This window comes from Aspergillus affinis (assembly GCF_023601865.1).
Source record: "Aspergillus affinis strain CMG 70 chromosome Unknown NODE_6_length_556011_cov_87_064024, whole genome shotgun sequence".
Classification (NCBI taxonomy): domain Eukaryota; kingdom Fungi; phylum Ascomycota; class Eurotiomycetes; order Eurotiales; family Aspergillaceae; genus Aspergillus; species Aspergillus affinis.
The window spans coordinates 341,227-365,895 of NW_026515787.1; the positions used below are offsets into that span (position 1 = coordinate 341,227).

Genomic DNA, 24,669 nt, shown 5'->3' on the forward strand with positions numbered 1-24,669 from the left:
ACTTTTAGCTGTTGGTTAGGAAGTCAGATATTAGCGAACATATATAAACAAAGGACATTGGACGCTTGAAGGCCTGTTTCGACATACGTCAACTCGACTGTTTACTTCGATGATTCAGCCACTTTGTATCTATGAACCGTGGTAATCAGTACTGCCAGCTTTCATCAGGGAAAGCTGTGATTCTACCTTTTCCAGCGATACGCACGACCACCTTGGGCGATGCTGCCATTGCCATTACTACGAGACATAACGGAGGTTGGCTTCTTGTCATCGCTACACATGGATGCAAGGGCCTGGAAAACGGTTTTAGTTACCAAGTCAGGAAGGGGGGAGGAAGGCCACTCACGAAAGAGTCGGTGTTATGACCAAAGTAGAGGAACGCGCCGTCAGTCGTCTTTTTTACCGCCATCACCCCAATGGCACCCTGGCAATGACTGCCTTTTACGCCGGGGTGGTCTGAACAAATGTAGTTAGTGAGCAACCGTCGCTCATTCACAGCCAGGAAGAAAAGCCACATACCCATAAAGTCGGATATTATCATCCCCCTCACAGCTTCCTCCTCAGTTACTTCTTCAAAGTCGCCATCATCGCATTTTCGTTGACTGTAGTAGACGCGCGATGCACAGGTACTAGCGGCCATAGTGGTGGCAATATGCTCTCCGGTTCCCGATGTAACAACGGCAACAGTGGTTTTATCGGGATCGCTGGGATCCACTGGGATAACAGCGGTGCCTATGCCTACCAGCGCTGCAGGTCCGATTCGACCCCGATGCTTCATCGCTATGCCACCAGATGATGAGCCTGCTGCAATATTGCCATGGCTGTCAATTGCTACCGCGCCGACAGTGTCATTAATCCGGTCCATGGCAGGATCGAGCGTGATCGAGGTGCGTTTATTAGGGTCCACATTTGTGTCAGGGGTTTGCGACGTCGGGTCTACTTCCATAGTTGACTCCGTCCCAGGTTCGGAGAATGCCTCTGCTGGTACATAAGCTTGCTCGGATCGTGAGCACATGCCATCTATATACTCGCCATCCCTGGTCCGAGACGAGTCAGAAGAGGGCGTATTTGAATCTGCTGGCGGAGTGACACCAAAGCCTCTGAATCTGGAGTTTGTGAAGTTTGGAAGGCTAGGCTCATTGTTGATGTCAGGACTTGACGAATGTGGGTGTGTACTATTATGAGACGAAAGCAGCTGGGCTGGGTGAAAGTGAACTGGCCGACGAATCCATGACTTGAAGCGATCGTTCTGGTGGTGGTGACCATGGTGTTGCCTGTCCACTCCTTCGGTTGAAGATAAATCCTGTTGCCAGCGAAGCCATCTCTCTCGTGCCGCTGGAGATATCAGGCCGTCATCGGGAAGGACAACCAGCCGGTTTTCAAAAGCAAAATCAGTGGCGCCTTGGCCAACAAGGAAGTTAGGAGGTACTCGCTGCAATGACAACGGTTTTGATGAAGCGTCCAAGATAACCCGAGCAAGCGAGATGGGATTTTTGACATCTTTCGTAGTATTAATTAGCCTTGCAAGATCCGCGGAAGGGAAGACGAGGAGGGAGAACGAGTAGGGAGAGAGCTCACTAGGAACTGCGCCAGCAGCGCCGCTGCTTCCGTGGTGATTTACAATGGTAGCATCACACTCGACGGCGCCATCGATGGTCAGATTGCTCCCATATCCAGAATTCGTGATCTCCGCATCTTCAAGCATCATGATCGCGATCTCCACAGCGTCCACAGCAGAGCCACCATTCCTTAAGATGGTCATTGCTACATTAGATGCACTTTGTGAGGTTAGTTGAGGAGAGTGATGGAATGTTGCCAAAGAGGTCATTGTAGATATGCTGTGCTGGCGACAGAAAACTCACTTCTCACATGTTTCAAGATGGGCTTTCTCATTATGCAGGCTATGGAAGCCAGCTCCAGCATGGACGAAAATGGCAGACGTGTTGCCGTACTTCTGAGGGCGACTCATCATGTTTGGGCGGACGGTCGACGAAGCCGCAGAGTCGGCGCGCGGGGTTCAAGTAGCTGCGGAAGTTGAAAGGAGCTGGGGTCTGTCTTCGACACTGCTCGTACACTGGAACACTAAAGATTGCGGAGGTCAAACCGCTGTAGTCATTCACTCAAATTATTCGGTTGACATAGCGACAACAAGACAGGAAGCCTAGAGTACGTATGGATAGCAAGTTTCAAGGGAACGACAGAGGCAGTAAAAGAGCGCACGCCGGGAGCACAGGAGAAGAATGTCCTAGGGAGCAGGAGTCGGATGGATAGAATAACTGATATTTTCGTAGGTGAAGAGAGAATGTGCAGATGAAGCCAAGTGAATGAATGGATACAGTAGTAGCGGTTGACTTGACTGTGAGACCTGCACCTTCCCACGCATCGGTCAGATGACAGGGCTGCCTCTCTGGGCCACGATCTTCATATTAACCAATTGTCCGAGAAAGAAGGAACGATGGGAAGAGCTGATGGACGACCACGAAGAAGATGGATTTACTTCGCTGCGGCTACTCGATTGGGCGCTGCTCAGGTGACCGCACGTGAAGCTAGTCTTGGCTTCGATGTCATATCTGCACAACACCATTCCTCTTTCAGCCTAGCTCCGTATTGTGATACGCTCAGCATAGCCGCAGTCTGGTACGGTACGGTAACTGCCGCGTACGGGTACGGGTACGGGGCTCATGGGCAACTCCCATCATCATCCCGACTGCCTGCCCGCCGTCTCCCCTCCTCCTCCGCCATTCCTCTTTCTCCTATTCCTTTCTTCCCCAGGGGTTCCTACTAATAAGCTCCGGACTACCCTATCTTGGTCCAATTACTCTCCCCCCTACAGCTCCTAGTTTCTCGATCTCTCCCACTTGCGAAGATAGGGGAAGTGTGTGCGTGTGCGCTCCAGCTCATTCGTCATGGCGTCTCAAACCCCGGCCGTTGTCATGGACAAGTACGTGCGACCTGTATATCCTCAGCTGATAGTTATTCCTCATTCTTTCTCCCTTGCTAACATGGATCTTTCTTCTCAGCGGAACTGGTTATTCCAAGCTCGGTGAGCCTCAGTTGACACCCCCCGACGCTCGTTCCAACTCGCCCGAATCGCTCTAGGCTGACAACCCAACCCCAGGTTTCGCCGGTAACGACTCGCCCTCGTTCGTCTTCCCCACGGCAATTGCTAGCAAGGGTGGTGCCGGTGCCTCCGGAGGCGCGACCAGACCGGCTGTCGGAAATAAGCCCTCGTTCTTGGCCGGAGGTGGTGGAGCCGGCTCACACCTGTCCTCAAAGCGTGGCACGGAAGACCTGGATTTCTTCATCGGTGACGAAGCTCTGGCTGCCGCCAATGGGCCCGGCTATGGCATCAACTACCCCATCCGACACGGTCAGATCGAGAACTGGGATTCGATGGAGCGGTTCTGGTCGAACTCGATCTTCAAGTACTTGCGCGTCGAGCCCGAGGATCACTACTTCCTTCTCACCGAACCGGTAAGATCGCGCTTGCATTCCTTTCCCCTCACACAGTTTGGCAGGAGATAAAATAAAAGATGGGTACTAACGCACATCAACCGGACTAGCCCCTGAATCCCCCCGAGAACCGTGAGAATACTGCGGAGATCATGTTCGAGTCGTTCAACTGCGCCGGTCTTTACATTGCCGTCCAAGCTGTGCTTGCGCTCGCCGCCTCGTGGACCTCCTCCAAGGTGACCGACCGATCCCTCACCGGAACCGTCATCGATTCCGGTGACGGTGTCACCCACGTTATCCCCGTCGCCGAAGGCTACGTCATCGGGTCTTCCATCAAAAGCATACCGATTGCCGGTCGAGACATCACCTATTTCGTACAGAGCCTGCTGCGTGACCGGGGCGAGCCCGACAGCAGCTTGAAGACGGCCGAGAAGGTGAAAGAGGAATACTGCTACGTCTGCCCTGACATCGTCAAGGAATTCGCCCGGTACGACCGCGAGCCGGACCGTCTCCTCAAGCACACCGTGACCTCGCCCAACGGCCGCAGCGTGAACATCGACGTCGGCTACGAGCGATTCCTGGCCCCCGAGATCTTCTTCAACCCCGAAATCTACTCCTCTGACTTCCTGACCCCCTTGCCGACCGTTGTCGACGGCGTCATCCAGTCCTCCCCCATCGACGTCCGGAGAGGGCTGTATAAAAACATCGTCCTGTCCGGAGGATCCACGCTATACAAGGACTTTGGCCGACGCTTACAGCGTGACATCCGGCACCTGGTGGACGCACGGATCCGGGCCTCGGAGGCACGCAGCGGTGGAGCGCGAAGCGGTGGATTGGACGTGGCCGTTGTGACGCACAAGAGACAGAGACACGGTCCGTGGTTCGGAGGAAGCTTGCTGGGACAGACGCCCGAATTCCGAAGCTACTGCCACACCAAGGCCGAATACGACGAAATAGGCCCCAGCATTGTCCGGAGATTCGCTCTCCTCGGTGGCCCGGGCAGTTCGTAAAAACCCTGCAAGTTCTCAAGATAAGAAATCCGTTTTTGTCCAAGAAATATCTGTCTTCTCATATCTTCGCTAGCTACCCTTTTTTTGCCCCCCTCCTTAGTCCGTGTCCATAGTATACTTGTTCCTTTAAAATTTCTTTTAATGGGTCGAGAAACAAACCTCGCTTAGATTGATATCATGGGGTTAGTGTCTACATAGAATGGAAGGAGAACCGGGGATTTGATAACGTATGCTTTTTCATTCTCAATCTTGACCCCTGCTCATATGCCAGAAAAAAGAAGCCGGCCTAGTAGACCAGTGTTATTGAAATTGAAAGTATAGATTAACCGGTCTGTAGCTAAACCAATGCATTCATGCTAGAACTAAGCAAGTATAATATGCCAATATATGCGTATATACCAAAAAATGGTACCGATTACTTTTCGTCTAACCAGCTCCGTAAATGCCCATATATTTTACATATCCACCTTATTCAAAATAGCCACACCCTCGACGTGGCCCGTCTGCGGGAAGAAGTCAAATCCGCGGATACTCTCGATCTCGTAGCGGACCTTCTTCGCGTCGTCGCCCTGCACCATGACCGCGACATCGCGAGCCTGGGTGTGCACGTTACAACTAACGTAGACGACGCGCCGGGGGCCGAAGGCGAGGAACTGGCGCAGGAAGTCCTCACTGCAGCCCTTGCGCGGGGGGTCGATGACAAGGAGGGTCTGGTCGGGCGGGTAGGGAACTTCTTTGAAGAGGGTGGCGGCGTCGGCGGCGGCGAAGCCGGTGTTGGGGAGGTTGTTGGCGCGGGCGTTATCGCGGGCAGAGGCGATAGAGTCGCCGGCAACGTCGACGCCCAGGCTAGATTTGAAGATAGTAGAGAGGGTGATAGTGAAGAGGCCGGAGCCGGAGTAAGCGTCGAGGAGGTATTTGAGGGGTTTGGAGGCGTCTTGGGTGTGAGGGGGCAGGGATTGTTGGCGGATGTAGTCGGTGAAGCCGGAGAGGATGGAGTTGTTATTTTGGAAGAAGGCGCCGGCTTTGTTGGTGAACATGTAGTCGTCGACGTATTCGATCGAGGTCGCGTTATTGTCTGTCACGCAGCGCTTTTCCTCGATGTAGTCGTCATGCTCCACGCGAATCACGTCTCCCGAGTCTTTGTTGCTTTGGCTCTTTTCTTCCGCGCTGGGTTCGGTCGCGGTGTCGGCTTGGTCCTTAGGGGTGCGAGTGGTCGATTCGCGCATGAGGAGCGTCGCGCCTTTAGTGTAGCGTCCGATGTTGGCTGCGACCCTTTTCCTCTCGCTCTTGAGGCCCTTGCGAACGATGTCGGTTCCCAGCGGGCAATCCTCGATGTCGAGATCGAGGCGTCGGTTCTTGTAGGTGAAGCCGATCGGCGGTACTTCGGTGTGAGGTTGTCCGGGTCCTTTCTGTCTCCTCGAGTTTCCGGCGGGAGCGGCGAAATGCGGCGTAAGCTTCGTGCGATATCCATAGCGCAGAGGAGACGGGAAAGTCTCGCCAATGGCGGGGATCAACTCCGGGATGAGGCCGGAGAAGTTGGCGTAGGCCTTTTCGACGATGCGCTTCTTGTGGGCCAGCTGGTCCTCGTACGACATCATTTGGAGTTGACAGCCGGAGCATTTGCCGAAGTATTGACATCCAATGAGGTTGTCGTCGCGCGTGGGACCCGGTTCAATGACCTTGACAAAGTCCGTCAAGCTGTAGGACTGGGACTCGAAGTGTCGCACCACCTTCACCAGTACCTTGTCGCCGGGCACAGAGAAAGGCACAACGTAGACATGGTCGGCATTCTCTGACAGGGCAAGACCGTCACCCGTAGATGACAGCTCCGCGACGGTCACTTCGATCTCGGTGAAGGCTTCTGGGAGCGTCGGTTGCGGCGTCTCCGCTACAGAGTCGGCAGCGACTTCGGTCTCCGGCTTGTTCTTGCGCAAAAGTTGATCGATATCGGTCTGGAGAACCTCGTCATGGCCATTGCTCTTGCTGTTCTTCTCCGTTCGAGGCTTTTTGTTGCGCCTTCCACCCTGGTTGGGTTTCTTGGGAGCGTGCGGCATTATGTTCGCGGGGAATCGTTGCGCATGTGAGGGTCGAGGAGAGGGAGCGCTGGCGTGAGAGAGACGGCGAATCTGAGGGGAGAATCGAGACCAATTGGTTTTACAGACGAAGAGGAAGGGCTTCCAGAACATAAAGAAACGAGGAGGGAGAGGGGCGCAAGCCGAGAGTCGAGAGGAAGAAAGAAGGACGAGAAAGAGTGAGCGAGAGGAAAAGAAGAAAAAGATGAGTGAGAGGAAAAAGGCGGGCGGGGATTGGTCGAGCGGGCCGCCGAGAATTCATCAGGAACTTCCGACTTTCCTCTTCTTCACCTTTATCCATACTTTTTGCCCTCCCCCCTTCGTCGTTTTCGTCTTCGCCCCCCACACACCCTCTCTCTCCTCCTCTCCTTCGGTTCTGCTCTCCAGTGGCCTCTGCGGGCCAGAGAGCTTTTGCTTTTTTCTCATCATGAGCTTCGCCCGTCCGGCCAGATGCCTGTTCTGCAGCTTTTCTCGCGCTGCCGCCCCCGTCGCTCGCGTGCCTCGTCGCCAATTCCACCTCTCGCCGGCTCAATTCTCCGATCGCAAACCCGGAATCCCCAGTAATGAACCGCCTACGGAAGGAAAGACCTTGCAGGATATCAAGCGGGGACTAAAGCCCGAGGACTTCCAGCCGTACTCGGAGGAGGAAAAGAAGGCCCTATCGGAGGAGTACACCCCCGAGCAGATGGCCGCCGTGGAGGCCGGTGAAGCCGCCATTGACCCCAAGGACATGGCGGACCAGTTTGGCGTTCGTCGCGATCCCATGACGCTCCGTTACCTGGATGATCTCTCGGTCATCGAGCCCGGCGTGGACCGACATGTCCGCGCACCCAAGTCCAACTCCGACTACAACGTGGCCCTCAAGAACGACGATGACTTCGTGAAAGACTTTGCCCGCTACTTCGAAGAAATGCCCGACAATGTCAACGTGGGGGAATGGGTGCAGTTCCTGGAGACCCTCCGGGTGACCAAAGGCAAGGAGGAGAACGAATTGAACCCCCACAGTGCGCTGGTCCCCGATTTCTTCCAGCCTGGAGAGAGCTTGACGGGCGAGAAGCCCGAGGAGCGTCCAAAGATCTTTGAATTGGAAAGGCCGGGGTCCCAGAACAAGGAGTCCGATAGCATGACGGATGCTCTGAAGAACCTGGTGCTGTCCACCGGCTATTCTCCGGCGGAGATCCGGGGGTTAAAAACGAAGATTCTTGTCCAACACTCGGTCACCAACCAGACCCGTCTGGGTAAGATCCGAAGTGTCTATGTTCTCTCCGTCGCCGGTAACACCAATGGTCTCTTGGGAATTGGCGAGGCCAAGTCCGATGAAGCGAGTGACGCCCAAACCCAGTCCCAGTACCGGGCCATTCGAAACATGCAGCCCATCCCGCGGTACGAGAACCGAACTATCTTTGGTGACGTGAAGGGCAAGGTGGGAGCTACTGAGCTGCAATTGATGACTAGACCTCCGGGTGAGTTTTTGTCCTTCCCCAAATTGAAGCATACGTGACTAACCCTTATCTATCAAGGCTTCGGTCTCCGCTGCCAACATCTGATCTTCGAAATGTGCCGCGTCGCCGGTATCCAGGATATGGCCGCGCGTGTCGGTCGCTCGCGAAACCCCATGAACACGGTGAAGGCTGCCTACCAGGCTCTGATGAGCCAGCGCGATCCGGAAGAGATTGCCCGGGCCCGCGGAAAGAAGCTGGTGGACGTGCGTAAGGTCTACTACTCCGGACATGCCTGATCTGATCGGGTTATGTCAATTTAGTGAATTGGACGGTCATCCTCACGCACAGAATCGACTGACTGACTGACTGACTGTACGACTACGAAGGCACAGTTCAGCGACATGTGCGAATCATGTCTTTTGCGTTAGAGCTGTGTATATAATTTTGGTTCATTTTTTCTCTTCTTTTCCCTTTCTTTCTGTACCGAGATATGTATTTGTATTTGCAAAGATTCATTATCATATTATGCATCATTTGAATAGGAACAGGGCCAGCCAGGCATGGTATTCTCAACTCCAGACCAAGGGTATATGACAAGCCTTTTGGGCAAAATTATAAAACTCAAGAAATCCCCATCCATTGGAAAACAAAAGCAAAGAAAGTCAACCCCAAAACACCTCTAGCCCGTTAAACACCCTCCTCCCTGTACATACGGAGTAGTTAAACCCAATCCAGATTAAGGTCAAGTATACCTCTCCCCTTCAAAACTAACATCATCCCCCTCATACATCATCCCACCCTGATGATACTGATCGTTATATCCTCCCATATCGACGTCCCCGTTGTGATACGTCTCCTGCTCCTGCTGTTGCTGCTGTTGCTGCTCCTCACTCTCATTAAAGATCTGCTGCTGCAACACGATACTGTAAACGCTTGCTTTGAGCAACGTGCACACGGTCGCGGTTTTCCGTTCGAGATGGCGTAGACCGTCAAGTGTCAGTGAGGACGGGTCGCCCGAGAGGTCGGCGAGTTTGTCAGAGAGCTGTAAAGGTTTCAGACATTTTTCATTAGTTTGGTTCGAGTGGTCTCAATTGAGTCTTGAAAGGATTGGGTGGCGCGAGATGTTGCAATTGCTTTCATTGAATTGGAGGTGGGGATGGGATAGGAACTAAAGAGGAGAAGGGAGGACACACCTTATTCACATTCCCTAATAACCTTATATACTCGTCTAGCACCTCCTGCTCGAGATCGGAGACGTGGGGGTTCGACGCGCGGAGGAGCGGGTTTTCAGACACGGAGGAATCCCGCGGCGGCGTGGCGGTCGTTGCGGGGTTATCGGAGAGGGGGGTGGACATTGTATTGGGACTTTTGCTGGGGTGGGTTGGACTGGATTCAGATTGAGGGATGCGATGGATGCTGTGCTTGAGCGGAGTTGAGTTGGGGTGTTCGGTGGGTGTGGAGGAGAGAAGGTGGTGGAAGTGGAAGTGGTGAGGGTTGTTTATTTGGGTTGCGGCGTCTCCATCGGAGGTTCGTCCACGCTTTTCTATTCTTTGCTTCGATAGACACCATGGTTCTTCTAAGTTATCAATTTCAATCAATTAATCTATCTTTACGTATATTAATAGAAGATCAGGGTCTATCTACAATTGATTTATAAGATACTGAGAACCACAAGGTAGAGTTGTTATAGTTCCAAGTCCACAAGCACCGGGCCTGTCAACAAGACCAGGCATCCAAAGTCCCGATCTTTTCAACGACGAAACAATATCAAACAATATCCCCAAAGGAAACCCCTCATGTTGTCTTGCTTTCGTCGTCGCTGGATGGTCAACAAAAGACAGCATGACAAACAAGTCCGAAATAGCAAACGCCGTCTTCTGCAATAATGACAGTAGAGAAACAAGTGTAGTCAAAATGACAATCGAAACAGCAAGCGCACAAGTCGTTTATAGTGCTGCAATAAATCAAAACGAACCCCGAAAATTACCCCATGAGTGAAGTGGTTTTGAGGACACACTCGGCCACCTTGAACAGTCAACAACAATATAGAAAGCCAGAGCAGACATAAAAGTGACATAATCAGAGAAAAAAAAAAAGATAGAGACATAAATAGAATCAAACCCAACAAACACTCTAAGCTCCCAATACTCCAGGTGATAGCAGTAAGGATATTGTTGCTTTCGGATACAAAGATCTTCTCGCATCATCGTCGTAATTGAGCTGCATGCGATACGGAGAACGCTCGAACAGTCTCGCAAAGAAATAAAATAGATATAGTCGTCAGCTTCATGATTCAACGCATTTTACATGTCCCCGTCATGATGAAGGGTAACGCTGTTGAATTCCTCAAACGGGTCGGAGATTTCGGCGTTGGGGGTGGCAAGGCCAGAATCCATCGGAACCCCCTTCATCTTGGTGGGGTTGGTCCCTCCGATGTCAACACTGGCACTTTCCTTGACATTGCGGAAGTTGAGTGTGTCCGTTGCGCGACCCTGGTTGGGGATCATCGGCGGTTTCATGTGGCGGATGAGGGCCCATTGCGTTTGCCGGAAGAAGGGATGCGTCTTAACATCGGAGGCTCCCGCTCGGGCTCCAAGACGCTTCGTCTCGTCTTTGATCAAGAGCTTGCGAATCAAGGATTTGCAGGTGCTATTGTACGGTCAGCCATCTTGCTGTGCATGGCCGAGAAAAACAGGTGGGTTAAGACTTACTTCGATATTTGCTGAGCCCCTGCGTGTTCGGGGAATTGTACATCGTCACGCAGGATATTGCCAAATGTGCCATTCCGGTTCTTGCCCTTGAATGGCGTGGTTCCGTAAAGCATCTCGTAGATCAAGATACCAAGCGTCCACCAGTCGACAGCACTGGTATGCCCGCACCCCTTTATGACCTCGGGAGCGATATACTCTTCCGTTCCCACAAACGAATTGGTTCGGAAATCAGCAATGCAAGATTTTGTGTCAATGGTCGGCAACGATGTCGTCGAGCTGCCGCTACGTCCTGGGATCATCGTGGGCGCTCCGCCTGGACCAGACTGCTTGGAAAGATCAAAATCCGACAACATGATGTGACCCGACTGATGAAGAAGAATATCTACAGGTTGACTGTTAGCCCAGCTCCCAAACCGCATCTCTTCAGTAAGATTGACATACTCTCTGGTTTCAGATCTCGATAGATGAATCCCATTAAATGAAGATACTCGAGAGCAGCAGTAACTTCCGCAGCGTAGAATCGCGCGGCGTCTTCTGAAATGCACTTCCCCGGACGCGTTTGCAGGGCTACAAGAGAGAAATGCGGGTTAGTGGATAGTTTAGGTGTTAACTCTTCAGTGCTACACGTACCTCGGAAGAATTCGCCACCGCTGCAATATTCCATACACAGATAAAGGTAATCTTCAGACTGGAAAGAGTGATAGAGGGTGACGATGAATGGGTGATTACTTGTGGCGAGAATCTCCTGCTCGGCCAAGGCCCGCTTGATTTTGTTACGCTTTATCATCTCCTTCTTACTCAGAACTAGGCGTGTTGTCAGCAATCATCATAATTTAGAGCAAGACATCCCCATGCTGCCTAGCGTAAGAAACGTACCTTTCATGGCATATAGTCGGCTCGTCTTCTTTTCACGGACAAGGTATACTTTGCCAACATCGCCCTTACCGATCAGCTTCACCTTGTCAAAACTGCTTGGTCCGACTTCCACATTGCGGATCTTAATCGAGTTGGAACTATACGTCCTGCGGAAAGCAACTGCGTCGCGGATCTGACCGGGGGTAGGAAGCTTGCTATCAGCACCAAGTGCGGGCACAACAAGATTCAGTTCCTTGTCCCCTGGCAGGCTGACCTGCGAGTCAACAGCACCCGCCTGCTCCACTAAAGGTTCCTTTCCTAGCTCAGCGGTCTGGGGCCGCTCGGCCTCATCTCGTGCAAAAAGACCTTGCGCGTTCGGTGCAGAAGCGACGCGACGAAGTTTTCGTGCTAATTCCTCCTTGTTGGCGGTGGTAGCCTGCTCGGCAGCAGAGACGCCATCCACTTGCAATTCGGGGGTGTCCGGAGGCGAAGAGGGGTCGGAGCCTTCAACACGATGCTGCAAAGAGGGCTGTCCTTGATGAACGAAATACGGATTTGCCGTCGCGGTAGGAGAGACTCCCTCGTCCAGCGGGTTACCCTCACTCGCGACGGTGGTCGAGCGATTGCGACCAATAGTAGGCAGGAATCGGGACTGTCTGAAAGTCGATTTGGTATCGAGTTTGGCGGAGGGGGACGAACTATCGCGATCCCGCTCGCCGCTGTGGTGATGGCTTTGGTGGGACGAATTGCTGCCGGAGCTGTTGATGCGAAAGAAATTCTTTATCTTGGTCGGTAGATGGCTGGACTCGCCGGGGTGCTTCTTCGACGCCATGGAGAGACCGGAAAAGTTTCCACGTTTTTCGTTAGTCACATTGGACGGGCTCGAGGTAAAAAGCTGCGTCATGCCTGTCGATCACTGGAACTTGCACCAGAAACCGTGGAGGCCTAGGTTGGAAGTTGCGTCGATCCGGAGGAATACACGAGAATGAGAAAGACAGACAATAAACGTTAATTCGGGTTGCGGCGAGGGAAGAAATGGGGCTGGCTAGCAGCAGGGCGGACCAAAAGGCCGCGCGGGGAGGCGAGGAGGCGGTGCTGGGCTGGGATTAAAGGGACATCCGCTCGGGGACGAATGGGGGCATGGAGAGAACGAGCCGTCGGAGCCACTGCGATCAAGGACGCAAGGACAAAGAGAGAGAAGGACGTGAGAATTCACAGACCAAAGCAAACTCTCCACGCGAGACACGAGGAAGATAGCGAAGGCAAAAAGGATGAAAACGGGACGGGCAAGAGAAGGAAAAGAGAGAGAGGGAGAGGGAGAGAGAAGAGAGCGAGGAAGAAGAGCGACGGGGAGGCGAAAGTGGAGACGTGGAGGAATTCCAGGCTTAGTCAAGCGTTCCGGGCCTTGCGAGGTACCGTCTGGTATCGGGTACGCCAGTGGCCCGTCCAACGGCTAACAATGCAAGGTAGAGTGACATCCGCGCTACTTGCTCCTTCGAACCCTCCAGCAGGCCCTCTTCGATTTTTGTTCCTCGCCTCTTTCGCTCTGCCGTCGGAGATTTGATCCTGAATTCTAAACTGAATTTTAAATCTAAATCCCTCCCAGACCATGGATCGCATGACAGGTCCCCTCCTGGACCTCCTGGAATAACCCAACAAATTCCTTGTCCTGGTTATTTGTCAGCCATAGCAAATGCCTCCGTTCAACCCGCCCAGATTCGGTAGCATGATGCAGCACGGAGTACATCAAGACCACCTTGCCTGTCTAGTATTCACTTCCTGTCTGTGGGGTGACGTGGTACTCAGTTCACCTGCACGCTAGAGTGTGCCTTGAATTCTCCAAACAAAATGTACACAACTGGTACAACAGAGGCCTCTAAACTAGTGGATCTGTCGGTTCTGAAATGTGTCCTGCACGTTCGAAATACTGGCTGGCAATGGATATTGAAGATGACACTTCCAAGACTCATGTCCAATCCCCAGTGATATATACATACTACCTGCAGTATGGAGTCCTTGACTTGTGAATCGTATGATGATCTACGAGAGCGGGCCCGCGCTCCGTAGACAGTTGCTTTCGCAGTATACACGGCAGAGTAAATTAGACCGACGAGAAGTTTCAATGCTGATGCAAAGACCTGGTTACCTGGCAGTCGAAGGGTTCACCGCTTGCTGCAGCCACTCTGCAGCCACCAAGGGTCTAGTTCGTCGGTACAGCAACTTGGCGTATTCCAAATCTCATGTACGACTTCGGCTTGGACTTATGTAGAGGAATGCACCATCTCCATGAGCCTTACTGGACCAAGGAGACAAACATGCACTTACCCGCGAAGTGTTTAGAATTCGCTGAGTAAACGTAATCTAATAAATTGCAGAACTCTCACCCCTTGCAGGAGATCGAACGACAAAGTCCAGATGTGAGGCGTCACCCTCTTTCCTGTGTGATGCTCTACTGACTCTAGGAAGCGATGATGTATGTACATCTTCGACTAGGTTTTTGACGGCAACTGAATCATATTTCTAGGTCCATCGTGAACTCAAGTTACGGACTACCTATGACTGCTAATCGCCTCACCCGGCCCAATAGAAATTGAAATCATGCTGGACTTTTTAAAGTGACATTCAAAAGAAACAGGTCCACCTCCAATCGTCCTGGGCTGTGATAAATGGTCAATAAAAAACCTGTAACTCGAAGAGCGGAAGAAAACATCCTAGTGTTATGCGAAGTGCCAAGTCCCTACCAACCCAACCGCCCTATTGACCACCTCCAATTCGGTGTTCACCCGTGTCTTCCACACTGAAGTAAGTGAGCCATGTACAAAATTGGGGAAAAGGGAGGTGGAGAGAAGATAAAGAGAAGAGAAAGAGAAACGCGGACGAGCTCATAAGAGGCAAATAAAGGGAAGGATGCCAGCAAAAGAATCAAGATCTACCACCAAGATCCCGGTCCGGCCATCCGATACTCATAAACCATGTTCGCCTCCTCAGTTTCAATGCGCTTAAGGAAGTCACGCACGACTGCATAATTTGCCTTGATACGCTCTTTTTTCTGGTACCACGGCCCTTGGGCCTGCTCCCTGTTCCCTATGTCGGGTACGTCACCAGCCCCATCGAAGGGAGCCACAAAGCCTCTAGGGGCAGATGGCCTCTGAATCATTGAGACCGGCTTCACCTTCGTGCCAGTTTTCTTACTCCAGCTAGCGCCACTGCTGAGGTTAGTGTTATGGAGGCGATCCCCGGGCCCACTGTTGTGTTGAGTCAGCCAGCGTCTGCTTGGGGGATCGATTGTCTTGTTTACCTTTTCCAGATTGAATCGAGGCGTCTTCCGGGGTTCTCGCCGCTGAGTGAATCCCTGCCGAAGTAACGCTGACTGCAGTCGTTAGTGTATGGTCCCCAGATACCCATGTCTTTATTTCCCTAGTCTATTCAATGGCAAGGTAAACATACTCGCTTTTATGCACCGTGGTCCATGAATCTGTCGTGTGCGACGAAGGGGCTCTGCTATGACTCTCATCATCCGTTTCGGGAGAAGGGGCCCTGAGTTTCTTGCTGGGAATCTTGGGAGAGGGCTCTGATTCCCAGAATCTCCTGATATGCTGCATGTCACGGGATTCAGGGCCATAACTCGGGATATTCTTGGCTGGGAACCCTGCGCCAGTACTCTCGGTCAAAGAGGTCAAAGGAGCACGTCTTCCAAAGATTCGTGGTGTTGCCCCATCATCCTTCTTGCTGCCGTCGTTGATGAGTCCGGCAGTCACGACAGATAGTTCTCGAAGTAGCCCGCCAACTGGTTCACGCCGAGTGCTGGCCGCTTCTATCTTATTATAAAGCTTTTGAAGCCGCGAGGTTCCGTCTGGTTGAGCTGTTCCACGTCCGGGGCCATCAGGGAAAGCTTTGGTGGTTTGCGCACGCAGGGCCCGTTTGACAGGAGCAAAATCAGCCTGACGAATTTGCTCGTTGTAGAGAAGATTAGATTCTGTCAGTGATTCACACCCGGACGGCACACTCCTCGTCCCGATAGTGTGAGCCAAATTGTTCACATCCTTCATGTTCTGCTTCAAGAATGGCTGTTCAGAAGATACATGGGCTTGATGATTCGGGGGCACGATGAGAGGTCCAGGGGTGGTCCAACCTAGGCCAGCAGACAGTGAGCTAGACGAAGACAAGGGCAGGGTTCCAGGAGCACGATTAATTGCTAGCTTTCCCAGTCTATTTGACTTCGGTCGGGTTTGGTAAACAGGGACGTTCTCTCTTCTGTCGCTTGGCATGCCCAGATTTGAGACCCCATATATGGCATCCAGCTGCTCCCTGTACAGGCGAAGCGTGTCTAACTCTTTTACCAGAGACATGCGCTGCTGCACAAATAATTGCTTGGATTCAGGGTCAATCTCCCACGAATGCAGGGCAGTGTATCTGTCCAGGCGAGACAGTTGCCCAGAAAGAAGATCATGTCGCTTCCTGGCTTCCTCGAAAGACTTGCGACTGGGCATTTCGGCGATTGAAGGACCGGTAAGTACGGGGGTTTGACTCAGAGTGACGGGCTGGGCTGTCTTCGGTGTATCTGGATTCCACTGAGATGTCGAGCTCACATAGCGTGTATCGAGAAGAGCTGGATATTGGGAGTACTGGCCGAGTGTTGAAGGCGCTATGGAAGACTGATGATGATAACCAGCGATATAACCTGGGACTGCTGTGGCAGGGTTGTATGTCTGGATGACTGCAGGCAAAGGAGTCGCAGGACCTGGTGCGTTCATCACAGGATTCGCGTTGGGGTACCAAATAGGAGTGTCGACCCCAAATGCTCCGACCCCGTACACGTGAGGTTCTGGGAACACTGCTTGGTAACAGGGCTGAGATGGATACTCCGCTCGGTGGACAGGCATCCGAGACTGCAGGAACATACCCGGAATTGGGGTTACTGGTGGGAACACCGGGGCGTATCCTGAGTCGTATCCGGGGGGCTGGAGCTGACACTGATCATTAGTAGCATTTGCCTGCTGAGAAATGCCTGACAAATCCACAGGGGTCACATATGGTGTTTTCAATTCACCACCAGCGGCAAAGTTGGTGTGCATTGCCTGTGTGGGGGTGTTTTCAGTGCTAGTTGGCTCATCCTTTCTACCCTCAGTTTCATCAACTTGTAGCAAGTTAAAGTCTGGGACAGCAATCTGTGGCTCCATCGGCACAATGCGGCCACCAGCAGTGACGCGCTGATGCTTCGGGGAGGAATGAGCTTTCACAAACTGCTGGAACCCATCACTGCTTTGGCTCAAGATGGGTCGAAAAGACTGTAGCGGAGTATGGGGTGGGGGATGAGGTAAGGGCTGCATGCCCGAAATGGCCACCTCTGGACATGGAGAGTCAAGTATAGTCCTTGGTTGATTGACAGGCTGCTCTGAAAGGGGGTTTGTGCTTCGAGCTTGCAGGCGGACCAGATTGTCTGGGCCAGATGAAGTAAGGTCAGTACGCTGATGTTTACTCCAAGCGTTGGAGGTGGGGAGACACGCACTCTCCAGTGCTGGGCTACTGAACCTCTCCAAGGGGATCTTGCCATTTTGGGACATCCCCAGTAGAGTTGGAATATTGTACTTCATGTTTGACATTGCGTTTGGTCAACAGATGACAGGTGGGTATTGATGATAGAACAAAGGAGACCGGAAAGAGGTGAGATTGTCGGAGTCAGGGATGGGAAGAGGAAGAGGGGAAAGAGAAGAGGAGAGGTGACAGAAGGTTTAACACCTAACCCTGATCTGATCGCATCGCGCAACGATGTCGTCCCAATCCGGCAGGTGCGCACCAGTAGGTGTGCCGGCCAGTGAAGTGAAGTGTTCAATCAGCAACATAACAATGTGGGCGCTCTTCACACCGCACGCACTGAACATGTTCCCTGTAGGGCTTTGATTGGTCAGATTATGGATTCTATATGGGAGTTAATCATTGAGAAAGGTGTATTTACTGCGTCATTGGTCCTATCGCGGCCTCAGGGAGCTGATATTCGAGTCTAATGCAATCATCATCATCATCATCATCAACTATTGTATACTAGCATTGCATTTGTGTCGTGCTTGGCACTGTATTATTAGATGGAAGTGTATATAGAACAAGCAGAGAGTCGCACTCTAGTAGTTTCCACTGGCTGGTCAGGAATTTTGTAGACCGTCAAGAGGTAAACGATAGAAGAAAATGAATAGTCCTGAACACTTCGGGGCAATGAATTTAAAGCGGAGACGTGTTGTGTATTATAAAAAGGGAATGCAATTAGTGACTTAGTATAGCCTAAAAAGAACAAAATTCATCAATCATGCACAGGTTAAACAACATCATCATTCAGGGGTATTCAGACATGCTCATGAGCCGTGACTGCCTGCAAAGCACTATGGGTAAGCCATTCTTCTTCATTCTCATCGTCAAATGGGGACACCGAATCCTCGCCAGGGGCATTGCCTCCATTTTGATTTCTTAGTTCCCAGCTGCCTGAACGCTCGTGCCCTCTCACAATAGGGCCAGTAGCCCCCGGATTCTGAGAATTCTGGTCGTTGGTAGTCTTGACGTCCTCCCATGTGGGGTTTTCAAAAGCGACATCAGGATCACTTGCCATTTTGCTGTTTCCTTTGAACCCTTTCAGAGTCGATCTGCGAAACCGGTTGGTTCGGAAACCGAATATCAGGAACCCAACGATGCCGAGAATCGCCAAAGTAGCGCCGGTGACAACTGCGCCAATGACACCGGCAACGGCAGGACGCATGCCTTTACTGGTGTTCGTGGATGGTGAGTCCTGCTGCCTGTCAAGAACCCCAGAACAAAACGTGGCCTGCGAGGCACATTGAAGGCACCATTCACGAGTAGATCCCAAGGCGAACTTTTCCAACTCCGCTTGGAACTCCGTATAGGGGATGGCACTGTTACTGGGACTGTGCCCGAAAAGGGGATAAACCCTAAATTCGGGGGTGTCGATACTGTTGCGCATGAGGAACCGCACATAGAGCTGGGATTGGTCGGGATAAGTCGGGTTGGCCGCGCTTTCCAGGCTGAATAGCTCCAGGATGATTGAGCTCCCAAGATCAGGGCGGGAATAGGAGTCAGTGTTCTGGGCAAATTGCAGCCGCAACAGAGACATGAGAGCAACGATCGGTTCATAGTCACCAAAGACTAGTTTCATCTTCCCGTCGGTACCGCGATAGTGGATATTATTGTCAAAGGCATCCAAAATGTTGGCAGCCAGAGTGCGTCCGGCGATGGTCCGAATATCACTGCTCCCAATGACCGACGTAGTAGACGTGTTACCATTCATTGCGAAAACATATTGGTCTGCATATAATCGAGCAAGCTCGATATCGCTTCGGGTCAGGCTGTCTAATAAAGACTCGTTGTGGACATACTGATAGTCGAGAAACTCGGAAATCTCTTTGGCATTGGTATAGTTGACTGAAGACCGGTCAAACCACCCAGACAAGACTTGGTTGTAAAGGAAATCGTATGTTCCCTCGTAGTCGTGCGCAAACTCCTGGGCCTCGGGACTAGTTTGGTATTCAAGATCTGCTATTTGATGCATGAGACAAGAGGATTGACCATCCACCGTCAGCGATTGCGGGTCCTCATAGCTCAAGGCCTCAATCCGAGGATATTGATACCCCTTCAAAGGAGCAGTGGCCGTAGAGCCATTGGCCATTTGGAATGAAAATTCAACATATGTACCGCTGAAGGTCTCGTTGAGAGGCGGATAGAGTCCTTGCATGAAAGCCTGGGCAGAGGCGATATCAGATGGACTGGTAGTCGACAGAACTTCAACTTCGTCGACGTCGAGCACGTATGGAGATAGGTTTTCGATTCTCGTACCCGGGTTGCTCCCATTTCCCTGAACCGCAACATAGCGGTTTCGAAAAGCGGATCCTGCTGCGTATAGATTATTGGCACCATATGGGGTCAATGTTTGAGGTCGTTGCGGCATAACTGCCGGTATACTGTCTCCATGGACAGTGAAGGCGAAGATTCCCCAAACATGCTCTTTGAGATCCTGAGCCGAAGCAGCTGCAAGCAGCGCAACAGCAAAAACAAGGGTATAAACATGGGAGACTACCATGATTGTTTCCTGCCACCAAATATTTTAACGCATACAGTCAAACTGCTTGAATTGCCAGCTGCCAATCAATAAACGACGAAGACTGCTAGAAAAAAAGTAGCAACTTCTTGCCGGTAATAGCCAGCAGAACCAAGATATAAGCTAGGCGACAGAGAGGAAGACGACGTCTGCAAACGTCAAAATTAAGATTCCACCGGCGTCTAGACTCGATTTCCGTTTGGCCGGGTTGCGACGTGACGACATAACTACTATATTTTCATTGCGTTAAAACAACCGAGTACCAGGAACTAGGAAGGCAATGCTACCTACCCTCCGAGTAGCCGCCATGGTCCTGATAAAAATTGGCCCCTAATCTCAGTTAAATGGTCTTTAACATATTAGTTCAGAAAGTTACTAAAGACCAGTAGCCAAGGCCTCATGCCTTAGAATTCTGGGGAACGATGCGGTTCATCGTGAGTGGCTCGGAAAAGGGACCCGATGTTCTATCACCAGGAAAAATGATGCTTGACAGCATGAGAATTCAGCAGCACATAAGTTCCTATATTCCCTTAGAGCATGTCGGTCTACTGTAGTGTTCGCTCTATCGATAGACGGTCTATGACGTGTAGACGTGAGGGTAGGTAGCATTGCACCTGAATGCGGCCATCGAAGCAGGTATACTATTGTCAGTACTATACACACAACAGGATTTCCTAGGGTGTGGCATGGAGATAGTTTTCCCCAAGACCTTCCAGGAAGAAAGACCCGGGGCCCGTCGTCAGGATTTCGTCTCTGCAGAAGTAGGATGATGACACTTGGGTCCTCAAGCATTCATTAGTTCCTCGGGCATTCTTCCCGGCAAGATGGCGCTTTGCCTGTTCGGGTAACCCTGTAATACCTAGGTAGCTAACTTATGTGCACGTGATCTGTGTTTCGTAATCAGTGCCAGGAGAGAAGGTGGAAAGTGTCAGTTGGAAGTGGCAAATTGCCAGTAACGAAGAATATCCGGGGAATTCTAGCCATGAGATGACCTCCAGAGACATACTTGAGTTCACTGATTTTTCTTGTTCAACTCACACCGACCCCGTGCAGGCGATCACTTGGCAGCAGCAGCACGTATTGCCGTCGTATTGCCTGAGGAAGTGTCTCCAATTTTTCTCCGCCCGGCGAAAAATCTGTCACGCCGTCCTTCCGTCTCATCACCTCGCAAAGCCCTACGCCTGCGCCCTACCCCTAAGCCCTCATTTCTGCTCTTGGATGCCAACACCCTGATCATACCCTCTTGACCGTCCATAACATGGCGGACTCGGGAGTCCCAGCTCCTGTTAATGATCCAAAGGACTCTTCTGAGCTTCCGGCCTCTCCCTTTCCCCTAAAAGAGGATCCTGGTCAGTCCATGCGTGCTACGATGAGCCCGTCCGCTGCCGCCCCCTGCCACCCGACCCTAGCAGCCAGAGGAACATACGAAGACCGTTGTTGTCTTTTCTTGTCTTCTGTCTCTTGAGGCCACTGTCGTGTTCTTTGCATGGTACAAAGGCTTGTCTTACTGACTTGATTGCTTGCAGTCTCCCCGAAACTGTCGCACCCTCTCGACGACAATGACGGCTCCGTGTCTCCTCGCGCCTCCAAGAAACGGCGCCTAGAGTCCGATCAACCGGACGACCTCGTTCTTCCCCCATCACAACCCGAACTATCCGACCAGATTCCAGGGAATCAAATTGAAGAAGAATTGGCATCGGCTCTAGGACCCGGCGTGGTTGACACGGTGGAGCATCAAGATGACAAACATGGTCAGATCGACAGCTCTGCAGAAGCCGCTGTGGCACCGGAGACAAGCCAGGATATTGACACAGATATGGCAACAGTGATCTCGAACATCATGAATCATGCTGAACGGGTGGAGGAGCAATCTGTTCTCGGCCAACAGCAACTGGCCGAAAGTACTGACCAGTCAACGCCCAAGGGCATGGTAATCGTGAAAGCAAACTCGCACCTGAAGACCCAGAGTCTACCTATCCTGGACAACCTGGTAAGACGTGGCTCCAAGAACTCTTTCAAGCCTTGCTTCGTTCTAACGATACCCTCTAGTCGACCCAAATCCTATCGCTATTAGCGAAATCGACCTATCAAGACATCACATCCTTCGTCTCGGAGCCGGAGTCGGAAAATGGCCAGGCCTATGCAACCATGCGCTCCCTTTTCGATCATACAAAGAAGGTTTACTCATCGAAGAAATCATTCCTATCGGCGACCGAACTGGAACTTACGGAGTCTTCGCAAGTCGACATCATCAGGAAGGCTAATCTAGCATCGTTTGTCTCCAGCATCTTCGGCACCCAGGAAATTGGCTTCTCGGAATTGAACGACAACTTCCTTGATGTCTTCGTTCCCGAAGGAGGGCGCTTACTCAAAGTACAGGGTGCTCTCTTCCTCGAACTCAAGACGCAAGCCTTCATTGCCTCTATGAATAACGAGGAGCGATCGAGAACCGAAATCTTGTACGAGCTGTTTCCCGATGACTTGGAGCAACGTCTTCTCGACAGGCGCCCCGGCACGCGGCAGCCTGCCCCAAGTGAAACTGACTTCGTGAAGCGCGCTGGGTCGCGTCGTGATATCCTTCTCAACGATATCAACAACGAAGAGGCTATGAGGGCCCTGCCTGACAAGTACCATTGGGAGGATTTTCTCAGGGATCTGAGCTCTTACATCACCAAGAACTTTGATGCCATCAGCAACCAGCAGGTTTGTGTCTCTGTTATTTGTCCTCAGGCTTAATAACTTGTGCTAAGCCGTCGTACAGAAGATTACCAAGGGTCGACAACCATCCTCGTCTAGTGGAGATGCCCAAGAGACCTCCAGCGCACCTCTTCAAGGCCAATTCCCCGTCGCATCACAGACCCCCGATGTCCCCGTCGACCGGAATATGCATGGTGATCTCGTGGCTCGTGCGGCTCGTGCTGCACAGATTGCCTTGCAGGGTCACGGATTGAGACGATCTCAGCAGCAGAGCCAGCAGCAGAACTCGCAACCCCAGCAGCCCGCCCAAAACCAGCCGCAACAGCAATCCCAGCAGCCGCCACAAAACCCGGCTCAGCAGCCCCAACACCCGCAACCTCAGCAGCAGCCAGTGTCGCAGCACGGGTCGCACCAGGGCACGCCAGTCCCTCATGGATACTCAGCCGCGCAGCCAACGAACCAACTTCCCCCTCAGCAAGTCCCTCAACAACACCACTACCAACCGAGTCCCACACCCTCGGGATACCAGCAAGCGCCGACGCAGCTCACCTTCCAGCAAAGTCCTCTCCAGCAGAACTTCCAACATTTTACTCACCAGACTGCCCCTATGTCTGTTCCCGGACGGCCGGGCTCAGCGGCAGCCAATCATGGATATATGCCTGGCATCCCCCACTATTCTCAATCCCAGCCAACGCAGGTCCTCTACGAACGCGCCCGCATGGCAGCGTCGGCAAAGTCATCCCCAAGCAGCCGCAAATCTGGTCTCCCGAGTCAACGTCGGCCTTGGACCACCGAAGAAGAAAATGCCCTCATGGCAGGACTTGATAGAGTGAAAGGTCCTCACTGGAGTCAAATCCTCGCCATGTTCGGACCTGGCGGGACCATCAGCGAAGCTTTGAAAGATCGCAACCAAGTGCAGCTCAAGGACAAGGCCCGCAATCTAAAACTCTTTTTCCTCAAAAGTGGAATTGAGGTTCCTTACTACCTGAAGTTTGTCACTGGTGAGCTCAAGACTCGGGCGCCCGCTCAGGCTGCCAAACGCGAGGCCCGAGAACGACAGAAGAAGCAAGGCGAAGAGGACAAGGCTCATGTCGAAGGCATTAAAGGAATGATGGCACTTGCCGGAGCGCATTCCCAGCAGGTTGCAATGGGTCACGGTCACGATGCCATGTCAGCTTCGCCCGGTCTGGCTCCCGATCCTAACAGTCATCATCACCATCATCATGTTCATTCGACATTTGACCAGACCGCCGAGCAGAACCTAATGCAAACCCTCAGTCAAGAAGTTCACGGCGATCAGTTCGGACAGCATCAGCATCAGCACCATCACCATCAGGATCACATCGATCCCAGTATGCATGTCGGACAATAGTTTCCGCGGTGGTGGGGTGTTTCTTTCTTCTTTCATTCTCTTTGCTATCAATCGTCCATCTTTGTTTCGTTCATGGCGTTTTCCTTTTGCTCTTTGTGATCCCCGGGTGTTCAGGACCTGATCCTCTCTCAACAAGAAGGGATCTTTGGCCTCTGCTTGACCACCAGTCATGCAAAGGCCTTGGAGATTGGGCGCGATAATACCAATTGTTTCTGTAATATAAAGGGCTGTTGGATAATCGGTTATCTACGTGGGGCCTACAAATGTATTTTAGGGGGAAATAACTATCCTATCCAAAATATCTACGTTATCATCTACCGACTTCTGTAAGTATCTAACTCGATCGATGTATTCACGTTGGATCAGAGAACTGCATTCGCATTAAGAGATTCACGGTGTGGATTGCGTGCCATAACTAAGCAATGATACGGAGTAACTACATTCTAGGAGCAAAAGTGATGATGACGTTGATGATGATGTCCAGTAGATATTCTGGGTTATAGGAAAATTTAATTGAAAAGGGGGGTTATTTGTGTGGCCGATTTACGGATTTAACTGAGACACAAACCCCGGGAATATATAGATAGTACCAAGAACAAGGTACATAGAAATATTTTTGCAGGGAGCAATCGTAAATGTAAAAATAGAAGAAAAAAGGAAACAGAAAAACGAATCCTAATTAATCATTGTAATAATGACAGCAGATCCGGTAGATTAATTTAGCATGAGACATTTAGAAAAGGGATGATGCCGCGACCTATAGAGTATGGTACTATAGTTGTATTGGAGTTGTTCCACAAGGCTGACAGGCCCCGTCAGATTTATCTCCTTTCCTCCATCTTCTTTGCGTCAGACCTCGAACACAACCAAGTACTCTTGCTTTGTCTCTCCTTGAGTGTTTGTTTCGTTAGCTGCGTATTTAATTCTTCGCATTCTGCTTCTTTTATTTTCTGATCGAG

At 51.6% G+C, this 24,669-nt stretch overlaps 9 protein-coding genes across 9 annotated transcripts; 3 read left to right on the forward strand and 6 right to left on the reverse strand.

Moving 5' to 3' along the window:
• Window positions 1-101: 101 nt before the first annotated feature.
• On the reverse strand, window positions 102-1,972 carry KD926_009645 (threonine aspartase 1; the record flags this gene model as incomplete). The annotated part of the gene is made up of 5 exons (XM_053095677.1): window positions 102-129; window positions 187-293; window positions 347-456; window positions 520-1,778; window positions 1,863-1,972. 5 exons carry the CDS (start codon window positions 1,970-1,972, stop codon window positions 102-104), a joined length of 1,614 nt encoding a protein of 537 aa, XP_052960212.1.
• Window positions 1,973-2,906: 934 nt separating this feature from the next.
• KD926_009646 (actin-related protein 3) lies at window positions 2,907-4,463 on the forward strand (the record flags this gene model as incomplete). Its single annotated transcript, XM_053095679.1, has 4 exons — window positions 2,907-2,941; window positions 3,021-3,043; window positions 3,119-3,474; window positions 3,564-4,463. The coding sequence occupies 4 exons, from the start codon at window positions 2,907-2,909 to the stop codon at window positions 4,461-4,463; spliced, it is 1,314 nt and encodes a 437-aa protein (XP_052960213.1).
• Window positions 4,464-4,918: 455 nt separating this feature from the next.
• On the reverse strand, window positions 4,919-6,649 carry KD926_009647 (tRNA (uracil(54)-C(5))-methyltransferase; the record flags this gene model as incomplete). Its single annotated transcript, XM_053095680.1, has 1 exon — window positions 4,919-6,649. One exon carries the CDS (start codon window positions 6,647-6,649, stop codon window positions 4,919-4,921), a length of 1,731 nt encoding a protein of 576 aa, XP_052960214.1.
• A 313-nt stretch (window positions 6,650-6,962) lies between these two features.
• Window positions 6,963-8,273, forward strand: KD926_009648 (mitochondrial 37S ribosomal protein uS5m; the record flags this gene model as incomplete). Its single annotated transcript, XM_053095681.1, has 2 exons — window positions 6,963-7,998; window positions 8,056-8,273. 2 exons carry the CDS (start codon window positions 6,963-6,965, stop codon window positions 8,271-8,273), a joined length of 1,254 nt encoding a protein of 417 aa, XP_052960215.1.
• Window positions 8,274-8,719: 446 nt separating this feature from the next.
• KD926_009649 (DASH complex subunit DAD3 family protein) lies at window positions 8,720-9,332 on the reverse strand (the record flags this gene model as incomplete). Its single annotated transcript, XM_053095682.1, has 2 exons — window positions 8,720-9,019; window positions 9,171-9,332. The coding sequence occupies 2 exons, from the start codon at window positions 9,330-9,332 to the stop codon at window positions 8,720-8,722; spliced, it is 462 nt and encodes a 153-aa protein (XP_052960216.1).
• Window positions 9,333-10,280: 948 nt separating this feature from the next.
• On the reverse strand, window positions 10,281-12,447 carry KD926_009650 (putative serine/threonine protein kinase (Nrc-2); the record flags this gene model as incomplete). Its single annotated transcript, XM_053095683.1, has 5 exons — window positions 10,281-10,626; window positions 10,689-11,070; window positions 11,130-11,255; window positions 11,319-11,492; window positions 11,565-12,447. The coding sequence occupies 5 exons, from the start codon at window positions 12,445-12,447 to the stop codon at window positions 10,281-10,283; spliced, it is 1,911 nt and encodes a 636-aa protein (XP_052960217.1).
• A 2,025-nt stretch (window positions 12,448-14,472) lies between these two features.
• Window positions 14,473-17,137, reverse strand: KD926_009651 (uncharacterized protein; the record flags this gene model as incomplete). The annotated part of the gene is made up of 3 exons (XM_053095684.1): window positions 14,473-14,788; window positions 14,842-14,913; window positions 14,991-17,137. 3 exons carry the CDS (start codon window positions 17,135-17,137, stop codon window positions 14,473-14,475), a joined length of 2,535 nt encoding a protein of 844 aa, XP_052960218.1.
• A 743-nt stretch (window positions 17,138-17,880) lies between these two features.
• KD926_009652 (uncharacterized protein) lies at window positions 17,881-19,623 on the reverse strand (the record flags this gene model as incomplete). The annotated part of the gene is made up of 1 exon (XM_053095685.1): window positions 17,881-19,623. The coding sequence occupies one exon, from the start codon at window positions 19,621-19,623 to the stop codon at window positions 17,881-17,883; it is 1,743 nt and encodes a 580-aa protein (XP_052960219.1).
• Window positions 19,624-20,899: 1,276 nt separating this feature from the next.
• Window positions 20,900-23,710, forward strand: KD926_009653 (putative MYB DNA binding protein (Tbf1); the record flags this gene model as incomplete). The annotated part of the gene is made up of 4 exons (XM_053095686.1): window positions 20,900-20,990; window positions 21,168-21,631; window positions 21,691-22,344; window positions 22,403-23,710. The coding sequence occupies 4 exons, from the start codon at window positions 20,900-20,902 to the stop codon at window positions 23,708-23,710; spliced, it is 2,517 nt and encodes an 838-aa protein (XP_052960220.1).
• Window positions 23,711-24,669: the final 959 nt, after the last annotated feature.